Source organism: Paralichthys olivaceus, chromosome 1 (assembly GCF_024713975.1).
Source record: "Paralichthys olivaceus isolate ysfri-2021 chromosome 1, ASM2471397v2, whole genome shotgun sequence".
Classification (NCBI taxonomy): Eukaryota; Metazoa; Chordata; class Actinopteri; order Pleuronectiformes; family Paralichthyidae; genus Paralichthys; species Paralichthys olivaceus.
The window spans coordinates 30,989,705-31,004,692 of record NC_091093.1 but is presented as its reverse complement, the minus strand read 5'-3'; the positions used below and the strand labels follow the sequence as shown (position 1 = coordinate 31,004,692).

Below are 14,988 nucleotides of genomic sequence, written 5' to 3'. Positions count from 1 at the left end.
ACATCTTCTTTAATTCCCTTCCGTTTAACCTCCTGTCTTGGTCTTCCTGGTCAGTTCTGTGTTAAATCAGGACAGCGGGGACAGACAGACAGGACGTGGTCGTCGTCTCCACCTCCATTGTTTCAGAAGTAAACGTGACCTTTGTGTTGTAGGTGTGGCAGACTGCAGGGACAAGGAGTGACAGGAATGTACACAGTTATTTGTAACCCAGGTCATTTGATGAGGGTCGTGGACGGCTCAGTGACGACAGTGTCCAAAGAGGCCGATCACAGTTCAACGATATAGGAGCTAATTTTATCGGAGCCTCTGTTCCAGTTTCATTGTTATATAAATATACCAATGAAGAAAAAAGGGCTTATGTCATAATCATCAATCGTAATCCAGGTACAAGTTTTAAATGATCACAATACTCATTTGAAGTCATCGCAGTTCTGTTCACATTAAACTCAGGCAAAATATCCATTCTGTGAAAGTAGAGAGGAAAAAATTAAAAGATTCGAACATTGCGGCTCATTAATCAGAGACAGATATCGATATGAACAAACGTGAAAACACCTTAAGACAGGTTTCTGCTCTATTTGTTACCGTGCAGTAACTGAAGAAAGACACAAACACATTTTGATTCTCAAACTCCAGATCACCAGACGGACACATGCAGGTGATACCCGCAGGTATCAGAAGTCTCAGTCCACACACCCTCCTCCAGAAACTGGTGTTAGATTGCTGCAGTTGCTCTAGAATTGATTTGATCAAAGTTTTAAACTCGGAGCGCACAGTCTCCTGGTCTCCACCTTACTCCGGCTTTTCATTTTTCTCAAGTACAGTCCTTTAAGGAAAGATCTGCTGAGTACGCAGCGGTCACATGTCACTGTATTTGTCTTTTTCTATTCTAGGAGTTTGCCGCACTGACAAAGGAGGTGAACGTGTGCCGGGAGCAGCTTCTGGAGAAGGAGGAGGAGATCGCAGAGCTGAAGGCAGAGAGAAACAACACACGGGTCAGTACAGGACTGTTTCCTGTCAAACTGTCTCAGGTTACAACGAACAATTATTACACTTGGGACCATCCACCAGTGATGAGATATGTCGGCTTTTGTTTTGGGTATCGATGGTTGTCGTAACACAAACGCGGACAAATGAGTCTGAGTCTGTCCTCTAATCCGAACCATTGTCGCACGTGATGAGTCGTACAAACTGCTCACTCATCGAAATGTTTCAACTACTGAGTATTAATGACGTTTCGCTCTGATGGTGTCGAGGCCTGTGACCTGTTTACTCTCATCATACGTCCTTTGATTTTTAATATTCAAGACTAAACGGGTCAAAGTCAAACGAAAACATAAATTCAAACACAAACAATGATTTCGTACACGTGTGGTAGGAGTTAGGATCATTCACTCAGTGTACTTGGACTCACTGTGATGAGACAGCAGCACTCAGCTTACGCAGGGACAACAGGAAGGACAGAGACAGAAATGTTTTGGTCACAACATATTCACTCTTCAGGCTCTCATCACGTGACGCCCTTCATGAAAGACAAATAAACAAACTTTAGCCTCGACTACACGATACAACTTTGCACGTGTGGAGGAGATGAGATGTTGTTCGAGCAATTTATGACAAGTCCTGTCAAGTGGGCGATGCTTCCTTCCTGTTGACACTCACATGCCCGTCGTCACAAGATTTACGTTTCTATGTGTCAACTACAAATGGGAATTAAAACTGACGTATACACATGAACGTTATTTGATTTGCTGCTGCTGCGTGAAAAGTTGAGATCTGCTGAACTGAGCGACGCTTCCTCGTTAGTGCTCCGTTATTACATCTTCAACAAAGCTCTGTGATTTGCTAATGAGGGACGACGACATGGTTACATGTTGTGGTCAGATAAGGCGCTCGTGCACATGTATCTGTTTTGTAGACGATGTGACTTGAGCCGTGAGTCGATGATGAAATGATCTGTATTGGGATTGGAACACTACTAACGTTGTCTCTGGTGTGACCAGCTGCTGCTGGAGCACCTGGAGTGCTTGGTGTCTCGTCACGAGCGCAGTCTGAGGATGACAGTGGTGAAGAGACAGGCTCAGTCTCCTGCAGGGGTCTCAAGTGAAGTGGAGGTCCTCAAAGCCCTTAAGTCACTTTTCGAACACCACAAAGCCCTCGATGAGAAGGTACCACCGTCTGCACACGTCACACTTCTGTATGGAGAAAGGTTTGCACAGTTGAAGTGTGTATTTCCATCTGTTTCACTCGCTCTCTAGGTGCGAGAAAGACTACGTGTTGCTCTGGAAAGATGCAGCGCATTGGAGGAGCAGCTCACCCTCTCGCACAAAGAAGTAAGTAAACGTTGCATCCTCAGCTTTTCACTGAGTAGCATATGTTTTCCAGGTGACAAAATGATCGTTTAACAATTCAACCGCCACAAAAATGTAGTGAACAGATGGTTCCACCATCAAATGTCTCTGCTGTGTGTCGTAATTTGTTAAACTGCAGAAATGTTGTCACTGAGCAGGGTTTGTGTTTTATTCAGCAGCAGGACAGTGGGTCTCACAGAAGGTTTTCTTTTTCTTGACTCCTTTTAAATCAAAGATGTTTTGTTTTTTAAATCACTGGGTCAAACGTTCAAAGGCTCTGATGCGTCTTTGCCATCACAAGCTAAATATGAGACGGTTTGAGGTGCAGCTTCACAGCAGTCATTCTCTTCGTATGCTTTTATATTAAACTAGATCACGACACCTTTGAATCAATCAATCAGTGTAACGACGCTGTAAGGGATCTCTGCTGAACTGAATTTCTTTGCACTCATCTTAACACGGAATCAAAGAAAACGTTAACAGCTTTAAAGTACCCACACGAGCGTCTCGAGTCCACTGTGTATTGAATGGGATTAAGATTGACAAAAGGCCCAGAGGATCTTGGGGAAGTGTCCTAGATTTCCTCTCTGCTTCATGCTGCAGTCATCTTTTGTTCCTGGGAGTCGGCCTGGAACCACACACAGGCACACGCACGCACGTCAACACACACATAAAATCAACCACTTGCTTTGCCTCCTTGCCTCGAGCAGCTTTTTGTTGTTTTATTTTCCGATGGTTTGGCCATTTGGCACAAGATTGTTGGTCTGTGCTGTGTGTTCATGTGAGTTTGCAACCAGAGAAGTTGTGGCTAGTCCCTTATATTAATCTCCCAGAGGAAACGTGTGACAGAAACACACACAGAGCACATCATCCATGATTACAAATTTGCAGCAAGCTAGTGAAGTGCTGTTGAATTAGAGGTTAACCAGAAAAAAATTGTTGAGATGTTTATCACCAGCAAATGAACGACTCGACCAGGTTTTAACAGAGTGGTGTTTTCTCTAGCTGGCGTACCTCAGGGAGCAGAGCAGCCAGAAGAGGGGGCTGGCTGATGGAACCAGCGAGGTCAACCACAACTCTGAAAACACACCGAGCACTAACGGCAAGGTGAGGTCGCTTATCAGCATGATGGAAATGACCGTGTGAAAACGGAACGCCACCGTTTGTTATGTGCTGCAGGTTTGAACCTTCTGTTAAGTTAATCAAATCAACTGATGACGTTGATTCAGGATATCATTTATTGTCGGATTGTAGTATGTTGCACTGTGGCCAGTCTTGCAAGGCTGCAGTAACAAATAGTTTCAGCAAACAAGAATGGGTCTGAGCTGTATGAGTTAATATTGCATGTATTCATACATTTCTGTCCTGGCATGCTGTGATTAACTGTGCTATGCAATCTGCATTCATGCACAGACAAGATGTAAATTCTGGAAGAGGAGAGCCGACTGGAGACGGTCCAGGTTTCTGCTGACATCTTGTTCTGCAGCGTCTCTGCTTAAAATAATAAAAATCTGAAATCGTGAAATGGTTTTCAGACCTGCACTGAAGTCCTGATATTTTCCTGAAATGTCAGAATTCAAATGTCTAAATCTTTTGCTCTTAAATTTCCGAGTGAGCTCAGCAGGATAATTATGTAAAATTCACACCGTGCGACACTGCGTGCAGATGACGTTTCTAACATGTGACACTGTGAACTGGAAGATTACGTATCTCAGGATGTAGGAGGAGCCATACACGTGGGAAACCCGTCATCTTGGAAAGACAATGAGATTTGAGACCTTTTGGTGCTAGAGGCCGACGCCGGTGTGGATGAGCTGGAAACAAAAATGCAGCAGAATTTCATTCCTGTTGTTTTCTGACCTGAACGTTCTCCAACTTCAGAAAATGCCCCGGCCCCAATTCAACAGATCTTTTGAGCACATGTCTGAAAACAGCTTTAGTGATTCGGACTCACTGTTTGAGTCTCCTGGACCGTACCTGCATCATCAGCTCGTGGTTTGAGCCGTGTGTCTGATTAACTGAAATGAGTTCTGTTTGTATTCTGAGCCCTTCCTGACGCTGTTGATTTTACACACAGCGGTCGTCGGACGGTTCGCTGAGTCAGGAGGAGGAGTCGTTAACTGGGTTCGGGAAGGTCTGTGAGCTCCAGGAGGTGGTGGAACGTCAGACCACCGATCTGGGCCAGATGAAGGAACGCATGGCTGCCATGGTGTCGCGCATCAATGAGCTGGAGGAGGACCTGGACACGGCCCGAAAGGACCTAATCAAGTCCGAAGACATGAACACACGGCTACAGAGAGATCTGAGAGAGGTAGGGAGGACGTTACCCTCAGTGACCCAGAGATGTCTTTAATAAGAGCTCACCTAGTAAATCCACTTATATTTATGTGATAGACACACAGTCATTTCCCCCCATTTCATCATGAGATGTGAGAAAACACTAATGAGTCTGTCTGTCTGTCTGTCTGTCTGTGTGTCTGTCTGTGTGTCTGTCTGTCTGTCTGTCTGTCTGTCTGTCTGTCTGTCTGTGTGTGTGTCTGTGTGTAGTCACTAGCTCAGAAAGAAGATATGGAGGAGAGGATCACCACCCTGGAGAAGCGCTACCTGGCAGCTCAGCGGGAGGCAACCTCCGTCCATGACCTCAACGACAAGCTGGAGAATGAAGTGGCCAACAAGGAGTCCCTCTTCAGACAAGTACGCCCCACGACCTTTTACCAAAGACCCCGTTCAGACCTGGTGTCAAACGCACCCAAATACGTCGTGAACACAAAAGAGTCCGAGGCCACATGTGAAGGGCCGCCCCGTCAGCTGTCGTCTCTGACCTCTCACACTTTCCCTATGAATCCAAAGTGTTTTCTACTCTTCTCAGTAACCAAATGCTGATTGGTTTAAAACCTCAATATGAACAGTCACCGTCTGATGACCGGTACTTACATTGGTAACTCCTCTCACTCGCTACCTCGTCCACACAGACAAACACATCTGTAAACTCAAACTAGTCTAAACAAACCCAAATGATGTGCTAGATTATTTATTGTGGTGAGATCTGATCACATGGTCACAGGGTTCACATTCAGGATGCGTTTTTAAAGTCTCTGTCCAGTTGGAGCTCGGATCTCTCACAGATACTACGACCAGGTCTGAACGAGGCCACGGTGCTTTAAGAGATCACCACGAGAGTGAGCGTGGTGTTCAAGTCTCAGAGTTGTCTTCCAGCAGGAATCGCCTGCAGTTCTCAGTCTCCTGCTAATGAATCGCTGCTGTATTCACACACTGACCAGCGCAGCAGGCCCTGAATGGGAAGCTCAAAGACACTGGCTTGTCTCTTTACATGTACTCACTGAGATGGAGACGTCTCTCTTCTTTTTTCATCCGGGTTTTGTCTGTCTTTGTGTCATCATGAATGCTCTCTTCCTCACTTCCTCCCCACCCCGCCCCTGACTTATCCCTGCTCCCTCTCTCTCTTTGTCTCCCTTTTTCTCCCTTTCTCTCTCTCGCCACTCTCTTCACCTTGCAGAATTGAAAGCAAACCCTGAGGCCGTGACGTAGCACAGATGAGTCTTCCACATGCCTGCTAATGAATGTTGGCTTTTGGGTGTTTTTTTGTTTTTTTTGCAGACTGAGGACAGAAATAGGCAACTCCAGGAGAAGCTGGAGCTGGCGGAGCAGAAGCTGCAGCAGACCATCCGCAAGGCAGAGACTCTGCCTGAGGTGGAGGCCGAGCTGGCCCAGAGGGTCGCCGCCCTCACCAAGGTATCAGCCCCTCTGTGTGTGTAGTGAAATAATAGCGATCAGATGTCTTTGAAAACCCAAACGTTAAAATAGACATTCATATGTTTGGGGGAAAATCTGTCATCTATGAAAAAATAAAACTATAGACAGAAAACATTTGTTTTCTAAGTATATTCTAACCATTGATGTTGGATTAGTTCCTGTACATTGCAACAGCTCCCTGAGGGAGCCATTGTTTATGTGACTCCAAATATCCACAGGGGCCTATTTTTAGAGATTTGGTCAATGTTTCTATCCATTTATAGTTTGAGCCTTTGTCTTGCACATCACTCGCTGCTGCCGAACTCGCACGGTCAACTTAGCACCTTATTGGTAATGTAGCTGGCTCACAGAGCGCCTCTGAATTATAAGCTAACATTCCTTCCCATCATAAACTAAAAAAAAAACTTAGTTTTAGAGTCAATCAGGGAACAGGGATCTGTTTTCACATCTTTCTTCAATTTATTCTTGTAGTTTGTTCTCAACGATACAGATATTAACACGCTGTAGTAAAAGTACACACAGGACCTTTGTTTTGTTTAGTGTGTAGTTATGGGTTTTTGTTTAGTTGGTGTGGGCAGTATACACAGTTCACTTGTCTGTGTGAAGACTATGATACTGTCTCTGTAGTTTGAGAGAGAACGTGGTGTTCAAAAATACTGGGACTCTGATATTCCTCATATCTGCCGTACGTGATCTTAAATTCGATTCGTTATGATCTTAAAAAGTCTTAACTTGTAGAAACCATCATGTATTTGTAACGACCCTGACTCTCCTGCTGCTCTTAATACACAGTTAGTTATAAAGAACATTACAGACAGACAAGAAGAGCCTGATATGTTTCATACCGTCTCTTTGCAGCTCAAATACGTCGTACATAAATAAATCAGCATATTATTCCTCATCTAACACAGCCTGTTGTGTGTTTGTCTTCTCTGGTCTCGTCTTCTTTCTTTCATTGACGTGGCAGCGATCGTTAGTCATGTTCCATTTTTGAGTGTGTCTGTTTGTTTCCAACATTAAACCAAACCCCTGTTCTCTCCTCTTCCTGTCATGCTCTGTTTTTGTGTGGTCTTCATGCTGCCCCCACCACCACCACGTGCTTGTCAAACCTCTAGTGTGTTCTGTGTGGCTCTAAAGGCTCTAAGACTCAGAAGAAGGTAGACCAGCTTTATTCACAGAGCTCAATCCGCTCGCTCCGATTCTGGAAAACACACAAGTTTGGTGTAGGATCTGTTTCTGAACTTAACCAGGCCCATTGACGCCAGTGGCAGTTTTTACATTTCCAGAACTACTCAAAAAGAAATCTGCTGGTTTCCAAAGATATTGTCACTAATACTTAAACTTCGGTTCCTTTTACACGACCAGTGCCTGGTTGAGTGCAGAGTCAGACCAGTCGTCCAACTGTTACGAAGCCTGAAACCCAGCAGGCGCTGACCCGGCTTCCTCTGTCCGCTTGTACGTGTAGTTTAATGTGTGAACTTCCTTACTCCACAGAAAACCCTTGTGATTGGTGTCTAACACAAACAGGAAGTGCCAGCTGATACTTGTTGGGGACCCTGCCCATTAAAAATGTCAACCACTCAATTGGCTCTTTTGTAAATAAGAGCCAATAGACTGATGATATCTGCTGGACACTGATGATATCTGCTGGACACTGATGATAGTTTTCAACAATGATTGTGTTTTAAAGCAGCGCTCCACATAAAAACACGTCTGTAGTTGAAAGTAGGACCTCGTTGAACCTTCTTGTTCCCTGGTAGATGTGCATTGTGGGAAGTGCTGGCTGCTTTATTGGTTTTCCAGTGTTTTTAGGTTGTGCTACTTTGCCGGTTTCCTAATGCAGCTTTTGGCTTTTAGCGATGTCTATATCCTGTAGATGCCATACACTGTATGTCTGGTGATGTGGGTTTCTCCATCCTTCTGAGGGACTTCAGCTTTGTCCAGTTAAACCACAAGCAGGACAAGATCTCAGCGAGATCCCTCTCCAGGATGGATGACTAACTCTGCAGGGGAGAGCAAAGCTTTAGAGACATTAGCTCTGGGAGGAGTGAATATTTGGTGCTGTATGTTATAACAGATAAAGAAGAAGGTTCACCCGTCATTGTTCTTCATCTCCAGGCAGAGGAACGTCACGGCAACGTGGAGGAGAGACTGAGGCAGCTGGAGGCTCAGCTGGAGGAGAAGAACCAGGAGCTGGTCAGGGTGCGTAATTCCTCTTCTACACTTTAGTGGATACACGCAGGCTTTTAAAATGCAGGTGAACCCGATAAAGAATGGTGGTTGACTCAGTTTTTCATGTGAGTCATGTTCGACCTCATGAATGTGCTGGAGACTGAGAAGCTCTCTCACCTCACTGTCTCACTGGTGTTGCGTCCCACAATGTAAAAAACATGTTGGCTGTTCAATACGCATCATAACGTCTGCCTAACTGAAGAAGAAGAAATCAGAGCGTTCACCTGGTTGTAATGTTTCCCCTCTGTTTGTGTGTAGGCACGGCAGCGAGAGAAGATGAACGAGGAGCACAACAAGCGTCTGTCGGAGACGGTGGACAAGCTCCTGTCCGAGTCCAACGAGAGGCTCCAGCTGCACCTCAAAGAGAGGATGTCTGCTCTGGAGGATAAGGTGATTAACTGAGAAATGTGGTGGTGTTGCAACGTGGCTCAGGCGTCTGATCAGGATCTGAAGTTTCCTGGTTCGATCCCTGGTTTCTCCAGAGAGCAGGACTGAAGACACTATGTTCTGAACCAGATGTTATCGGTGGTTCTCATCCCACTGATTCTCACTATGTTCAGGTGTTCAGGCTTCTGATGCGTTTTGTTTTCATTCGTTATTTAATATAAAAAGTGTGTGTGCATCGGTGGGACCTTGATACCATGGCTGTATTAGTCATTAATGTTTATTTGACCGTGTGAGTTTGTCACTGTCTCCCTGCAGAACGCCCTCATTAGAGAACTGGATCACACCAAGAAGCTCATTGAGGAGTCTCACCACGAGAAGGTGAGGGCTCAAGTATAAACGGCTTCTTCTCTATGTTTTTCTACAAATCCAAGTCGTCCAGAGATGATTTGTTTTAACAAAACGGATATAGACTTTGATTCTTCTCTTAAAAGCCGTCTGTAAATGTCCGCCCCTGTAGGAGCAGCTCCTGATCCAGATTGAGACCATGAGAGCAGAGAACGAGCAGGGAAGGAGCAGGAGCAACTCCTTGTTACACGGGTAAGCTGGTTAACCAGTCCACAGTTCATCAGCCTCCACCCTTTAAGTCCTTCTCATTCCTTTTTATTTGTCATTCCAGACGCTCTCAGCTGGGCAGCACTCCAGATTTCAGGTATCCAGTGTCGGCGTCCTCGCTGATGGACAGTAACTCGGACCATTACGGCAGTGCTCTTGTGCTGAGGCGACCTCAAAAGGGACGAGTGTCAGCGCTCCGTGACGAGCCATCCAAGGTGAGCTGCTCACCTGCTGTCGGCTTGTTTATTAAGTGCATATAAACAACACACGTCTGAAATCTGAGCTTAATGACCCCTGAGCTTTGGAGTCTGTCGATGAATTTTTAAAGAACGCAGCAGCAGATCGTCGCTTAATAAACGGACGTGCCAACATTTGAGAACATCTGCATGTAGATTTACCTCCTTGTGAAAATCAAACACTTTAGAGCAACTGAAATTGTTTTGTTGTCCAGGTTCAGCAGTTTTGACAAAAAGATTGGATAGAGGGTTTTTTAGTTTACTTTAGTTTGTGCGGTCGTCTTCACGTGTTGCCTGTGTGGTTCACCTCTTTCCCTCCTGCACCTGTTTGAGTTCTTTCTGATGAGTTTCTTCTTCTCTTGTTTCTCTCTGTCTGCTTCCTCTCTGGACATCAGCGACATGTAAGTGTTTGTGTGTTGGAGCAGTGACGGTCACTTGTGTCTGTTAAATATGCAGCTGATCATTTATCTGTCCCGTGTCTCTCATCTGCCTCCTGCTTGTCTTCTCTCTCTTTTAACCGTCCGTTCCGTCGTTTTGTCCCGGTGTGTGTTAATCCAGGTGCAGACTCTGAACGAGCAGGAGTGGGAGCGGATGCAGCAGGCCAACGTGCTGGCAAATGTGGCCCAGGCCTTTGAGAGTGACATGGACGCCTCGGACCTGGAGGAGGACAGAGAGACGATTTTCAGCTCAGTGGACCTGCTGTCCCCTGGTGGCCAGGCTGACGCACAGACCCTCGCCTTAATGCTGCAGGAGCAGCTGGATGCTATCAACAACGAAATCAGGTATGAGCAGCTACACAGCAAAACAACATTAACATTTAACTTGATGTGTTTCATGCAATAATTCAACGCGGCCTCCTCCCCGTCCTCCTCCCCGTCCTCCTCCCCGTCCTCCTCCCCGTCCTCCTCCCCATCCTCCTCCCCGGCCTCCTCCCCGTCCTCCTCCCCGTCCTCCTCCCCGTCCTCCTCCCCGGCCTCCTCCCCGTCCTCCTCCCCGTCCTCCTCCCCGTCCTCCTCCCCTGCAGAATGATCCAAGAGGAGAAGGAGAGCACAGCTATCCGTGCAGAGGAGATCGAGTGTCGGGTGGGCAGCGGTGACAGCCTGGGGGGACGTTTCCGCTCCATGAGCTCCATCCCTCCTTCACTGTGTGCGGGCTCGTCGTTGGGCGGCTCTCCCCCGGGCTCTGGTCACTCCACCCCCAGACGCATTCCTCGAAGCCCCAACAGAGAGCTGGACCGCATGGGTGTCATGACCTTGGTAACACTTCCTTCACTCTCATAAGCATCCTGACCAGGATAATAGAACTGCACTGAGGAACACTTAGCTAAACACTTGGAATTATTTCTGTCTCAAACCTCAGAATGTTAGTTTCCTTGTAGTAATTTTCATTTCAGCGTTTTTGGTTTGTCGTCGTCTTTTAGTGCAGGACTAAAGTACGCGTTTGTCTATTTGTTCCCTAAAATTCTTTATTTTTTGAGCAATGAATCTTCATCAGTTTGATTTGTGTACTAATCATTTGTGTGTAACCGTCTGACCGTGTGTGTGTAACTCCCCCCTACACAAAGCAGTATTGCTACGATCCCTACATCATCCAGAGCTCCCTCTCCCAGCAGACCCTAACTTATCTGCCCTATGGTGCAACTGGCCTCAGTCCCCCTCCTCAGGCCTTTAGCTATGCTCCCTACCTACAGGTACAGATCCTCCCCACAGCTCCTCCCTTCTTCCCCCCTCGGGTGGGTGCAGTCTGCCACTTCCTGTCCGCTCTGTTCTTTCGCACAAGTGAAGATTACACACAGGACTCGTATACACTCTTTACACCTGCTGTGTGTTAAAAGCGTCACTTTGAAGACATACTTGTAACCACAGGGTCGAACAGCAGCTCAACATGAAGAGTCATGACGACGGCCTGTTCGCTAACTGTCAGAATCTAACGTGAAAAATTCTTTCTGATTGGACTCAGAGTGAGTGAATGGCGCTGAGATGCAGAACCAGTTTTTAAAACAAATGTTTTACAGGAAGAGAAAAGACAGATTTAGATAAATGACGAGTTAACACAGGATTCAACCTGTAACATGGATGTTCCTCTTTTATTTTGACTGTAGACGTGAAGAAGAGAACTGTTCCAGCTTCAGACGTCCAATGGTTTCAGGGCGGTAGAGAAGTCCGCCTCCTTATTTCAGTCCAGTTACTGTAGATTCACTTTAATGTGACGTGTTACTGGTCGGTCGAGCTCTGAGGTGTGCATTCTTTTCAACACCTACACAACATCCAGATGTGTTAAAACTCAGCTGGGTGGACATTTTAGATTCCTCAGGCACTGCAGTTTAATGTTTAATGGTTTTCCTGTTAATACCCGAGAAGGTAATACTCATCAATCCGTCCTTTCAGGAATTTGTGATTTTGCAATTGACGATCAAGAATCAAGTTCGAACAGTGGCAGCCCTTGTTTAGATTTCCTGGTCGGATAAAGTGAATTGAAGAAGAGCTGTTAAACATTACAGACAGATGATCTCTGAGGAACGAACATGTGTCAGGTTTTAATCCTGCCTGTTAAACTATCACCAATGAAACACGTCCAAATTAGGATGTTCTGGAAGAAAAGGAACATTTTGGGAGATTAAATTAATTTTTTTCCTCGCCCACTCAATTTCCTCTTCCTGTTTGCCTTTTATAGCTCACCACAGCCCCACAGTGTCAGTCCAGGAAAGGAAATGAGTGATTAGGTATTTCCCCCCTGGGGGCAGGAGAAACTCCCATAGAAATGTGGCGTGCTGATGGTTTATTTGCTCTGCTAATGCCAGGCCCATGAGGAATGCAGAGCGGGAAAAAAAACATCCAGCTTTTAAGGTGCTCAGTGGAAAATATGACCAGAACTGCTCAGATTCATAGATTCATGTTTCACACAAAAGCAAAAGCACTCAGGTTTTTATCCTCTAGTTTCTTATAAAGGTTTTTTTTTTTTGTGAATAATAAAGTTCTGCTCCTCCTCCACGCACAAAACCCTGAAGATCCTGAAACACATGCCGGTCGATACACGCGTGAAAATCAAAATCTGATCTCTGGATGTTCTCCAGAGGGGGGGCTTTACGACAGGACACTTTCTGTAGAGAGTTCACAGAGAGGGAGTGGGCGTGTTGGATGGATGAGGAAGAGGAGCACGTAGAAGACGAAGATGTCCACTTGGAAAGTCGAGGACTTTCAAGAGGTTTTGGTGATAACGGCCGGTGTGGATGACGGACTTCTTCAGATGTGAATGTTTCAGCCCAACTTTCTCAGAGACGCCTGTGATTTCAGCACCATGTGTCCGTCAGAATAATTAACTCAGAAACTCAGAAATGTTAAACTCTTTTCCTCTTGACTTCCCTGAGTTTCCTCGCGGCTGCACCCGCTCGACCTCCAGCGTGGTTGTGTTGCAGTGTCTCTTGTTTTCCCAACAGTCGCTCATCTGCACCTCTGAACTCCAGTATGTGTGTTTGTGTGCGCGTTACATGGGTCAATGTGTATCTTGTTCTGATTTCCTGCTCTTGTGTGTTTGTGCATGGCTTGGTTTCACTGCCAGTCTGTTGTATGTCTCACTAACTGCTTCTCTCCTCTCTCCTTTTTTTGCCATGCTTCAGCCTAGTGACCTGCGCAAGCACCGCAGGAAGGTAAACTAGAGATCTGCTGTGCTCCGTCAGCTGTCTATCACCCTCTCCCATCAACCCTCAGTCGTAGTAATCAAGGATGCTCAGATTCAGTGTCTCTGTAGTTCACCTTCTTCTCCTGTGCGGAAACACCAGTGTTAAATTAAATCATCATAGACTCTCAGTCCATTGACAGAAAATCGATTTGTTTGAAGCTGCAGATTTGTCGTTTTTGATTTGATTTGTTTTCACAGTTATGATGGAAAACGTTGAGACATCTGTGATGGTCACGGGTCAAACTTGGATAGAACAATTCTCCCAGTTTTCATCAGTGAGGATGATGAACCAAAAGATTAACAGGACTTGTGCTAATTACCAGGCTCTTTTCAAACAACACATTTTGTACAGGTCGTCCCACATTAAGAGATAATTACTACTTTAGTTTTTGATGTGTCTGTTCATGCAGGAGTCAGTGGCACCGATTCTTCAGGGACAGAGTTTCTTATTTGCTTTTGTGAACATATAAAACAGCTGGTTTACGTCCCCGCCTTGATTTCACTGACCTGTTGTGTCAACATAAAGTCCGATTGGACCGGTCCCTGCTCGCTGTGTCACCTTCATGAATCAGCTGTGTTATGATATTGTTTTCACCCCCCCCCCCCTCCCCTCTAACTAACACGTCTCTCCTGCAGTCTGCTCAGGACGACAAGGCCACCATCCACTGTGAGACTTCACCCCCCACCACTCCGCGCTCCATGCGCCTGAACAGAGATGCAGGACACGCTGCCAGCGTGGAGGACATCAGAGACATTCGAGGGTAAGACAGCTTCCTGTCACCTGAAGAAACGGGGATCAACCCGATGACAGGACCCGAGTTATTTCTCTTGTTCCACCCTTTTTGTTTACCGGATGTCTGCTCGGTAGTTTTTGCGTCATGTTGCTGTCAAATAAACCGAAGGGTGAAAGCGTAACCTCCTCGGTGAAGGAGAACAACACAACTCAATGTAGATCTGTAAAACCTTTGGATTGTTATATGATCAATCCCTGAGCCCCTTATCTTATCATCTGATGATGAAGCAGCCTCTGGGGTCAATGGTCCATGTTTTTTAAAGACTCCCGTCGTCCACACTGTTTACAGTACAACTGGTTTCTATTATCACACGGGTCGAACGTTTCTCTACACAAAACACAAAGAGTGTAGGTGTTTTAGGTCCAGGGGACATTTTGACTCATCTCTTATCAAACGTTATCTTCACTTGAAACCAAAGTCTGGTCCCTCGCTGCAGATTCCACACCTTCACATGCAGAATCTGTGTGTAAACATTACAATATACATCCTAAACCCACATTGTGTTGTACATGGAGAAACGTACAGTACATCTAATAACCCCCGCTCTGTTACCACAGTCTGGCCGGTCTACAGGACGGTCAGGGTAGTAACCCCAGCAGCAGCAACAGCAGCCAGGACTCACTCAACAAAGCAGCCAAGAAGAAGAGCATCAAGTCGTCCATTGGACGCCTGTTTGGAAAGAAGGAGAAGGGCCGACCCAGCATTCCTGGGAAGGACTCCCCCAGCCAAGGTCAGACACTCCGGACCAACCAGGCTTTTATTCACACTACAGCACGTTTTATATGTATATATATATTCTTATATATGTATATGTATTAGGGGTGGGGATTATTTTTCGATGCATCCCAATGCGGAGGTGGACGAGTCTTCATCGATGAGACATGAGAGACAGAATATAATCGATTGTTTTCCACCATGTTTATT

General features: G+C 45.9%; 1 protein-coding gene across 18 annotated transcripts in view; it reads left to right on the top strand.

The window, feature by feature from the left end:
• Positions 1-14,988, top strand: part of ppfia1 (PTPRF interacting protein alpha 1) — a 35,187-nt gene that overhangs the window by 12,190 nt on the left and 8,009 nt on the right. For 7 of the 18 annotated variants that reach the window (XM_069527703.1, XM_069527711.1, XM_069527694.1 and 4 more), the window contains exons 3-20: positions 894-995; positions 2,004-2,168; positions 2,259-2,333; positions 3,357-3,458; positions 4,429-4,662; positions 4,899-5,045; positions 5,970-6,104; positions 7,241-7,282; positions 8,244-8,327; positions 8,616-8,747; positions 9,060-9,122; positions 9,262-9,341; positions 9,421-9,571; positions 10,151-10,374; positions 10,617-10,848; positions 13,209-13,238; positions 13,907-14,031; positions 14,622-14,794. In XM_069527703.1, coding sequence (XP_069383804.1) covers positions 894-995; positions 2,004-2,168; positions 2,259-2,333; positions 3,357-3,458; positions 4,429-4,662; positions 4,899-5,045; positions 5,970-6,104; positions 7,241-7,282; positions 8,244-8,327; positions 8,616-8,747; positions 9,060-9,122; positions 9,262-9,341; positions 9,421-9,571; positions 10,151-10,374; positions 10,617-10,848; positions 13,209-13,238; positions 13,907-14,031; positions 14,622-14,794 — 2,296 coding nt within the window. The remainder of the gene's footprint in view (positions 1-893; positions 996-2,003; positions 2,169-2,258; positions 2,334-3,356; positions 3,459-4,428; positions 4,663-4,898; positions 5,046-5,969; positions 6,105-7,240; positions 7,283-8,243; positions 8,328-8,615; positions 8,748-9,059; positions 9,123-9,261; positions 9,342-9,420; positions 9,572-10,150; positions 10,375-10,616; positions 10,849-13,208; positions 13,239-13,906; positions 14,032-14,621; positions 14,795-14,988) is intronic. The other 11 variants (XM_069527732.1, XM_069527756.1, XM_069527760.1 and 8 more) reach the window with 3 other exon arrangements.